Source organism: Limulus polyphemus, unplaced genomic scaffold, assembly GCF_000517525.1.
Source record: "Limulus polyphemus unplaced genomic scaffold, Limulus_polyphemus-2.1.2 Scaffold4436, whole genome shotgun sequence".
Lineage (NCBI taxonomy): Eukaryota > Metazoa > Arthropoda > Merostomata > Xiphosura > Limulidae > Limulus > Limulus polyphemus.
The window spans coordinates 59025-59928 of record NW_013670046.1 but is presented as its reverse complement, the minus strand read 5'-3'; the positions used below and the strand labels follow the sequence as shown (position 1 = coordinate 59928).

At 37.3% G+C, this 904-nt stretch overlaps 1 protein-coding gene across 1 annotated transcript in view; it reads right to left on the bottom strand.

Annotated features, from left to right (window-relative positions):
* The window catches only part of LOC106471148 (chymotrypsinogen A-like), a 21369-nt gene extending 20465 nt beyond the window's left edge, over positions 1-904 (bottom strand). The window contains exon 1 of the mRNA XM_013931735.2: positions 507-904. Within this exon, the coding sequence (XP_013787189.1) occupies positions 507-904 (398 nt within the window). The remainder of the gene's footprint in view (positions 1-506) is intronic.

The window sequence follows — 904 nt, the reverse complement described above, 5'->3', positions numbered from 1 at the left end:
ACGTAAGACAAAATTTGTAGGTTATTATTTCAAAAGTATAAAAATAACCAATAATAACTGTGGGTTTGTGAGTGTTGTTTTTTTTGCCCGTACAAGCTGAAAAATAATTTATACTTTTAAGAAAATGATAGAAATAAGTGAAAAAATACAAGAAATAGAAAAATTATATAATCTATATTTGATAAAGGTCAGGTTTCCCATTTCTACTGATAATTTTAATTATGATCCTAATTTATTTCCATTGGATTTAAATAGAAAATAAATTTTTTCTAGTTCCAATATTTGTTACTTATATTTTTTAACCTCAAGAATCTCATCCCCAGAGTGGGATCTTCTACAGGAATCTCATCACCAGATATGCCTGGAGTCGGATCTTCTACGGGAATCTCATCACCAGGTATGTCTGGAGTGGGGTCTTCTACAGGAATCTCATCCCCAGATATGCCTGGAGTGGGATCTTCTATAGGAATCTCATCTCCATATATGCCTGAAGTGGGATCTTTTACAGGAATCTCATCCCAGATATGTTTGGAGTCGGATCTTCTACAGGAATCTCATCCTCAGATATAACTGGAGTGGGTTCTTCTACAGGAATCTCATCTCCAGGTATGCCTGGAGTGGGATCTTTTACTGGAATCTCATCATCAGATATGTCTGGAGTCGGATCTTCTACAGGAATCTCATCCTCAGATATACCTGGAGTGGGATCTTCTACAGGAATCTCATCACCAGATATGTCTGGAGTTGGATCTTCTACAGGAATCTCATCCCCAGGTATGCCTGCAGTGGGATCTTTTACAGGAATCTCATTACCAGATATGCCTGGAGTGGGATCTTCTACAGGAATCCCATCCCCAAATATATCTAGATCTGGATCATCTACAGTAATCTCATTATCGAACAT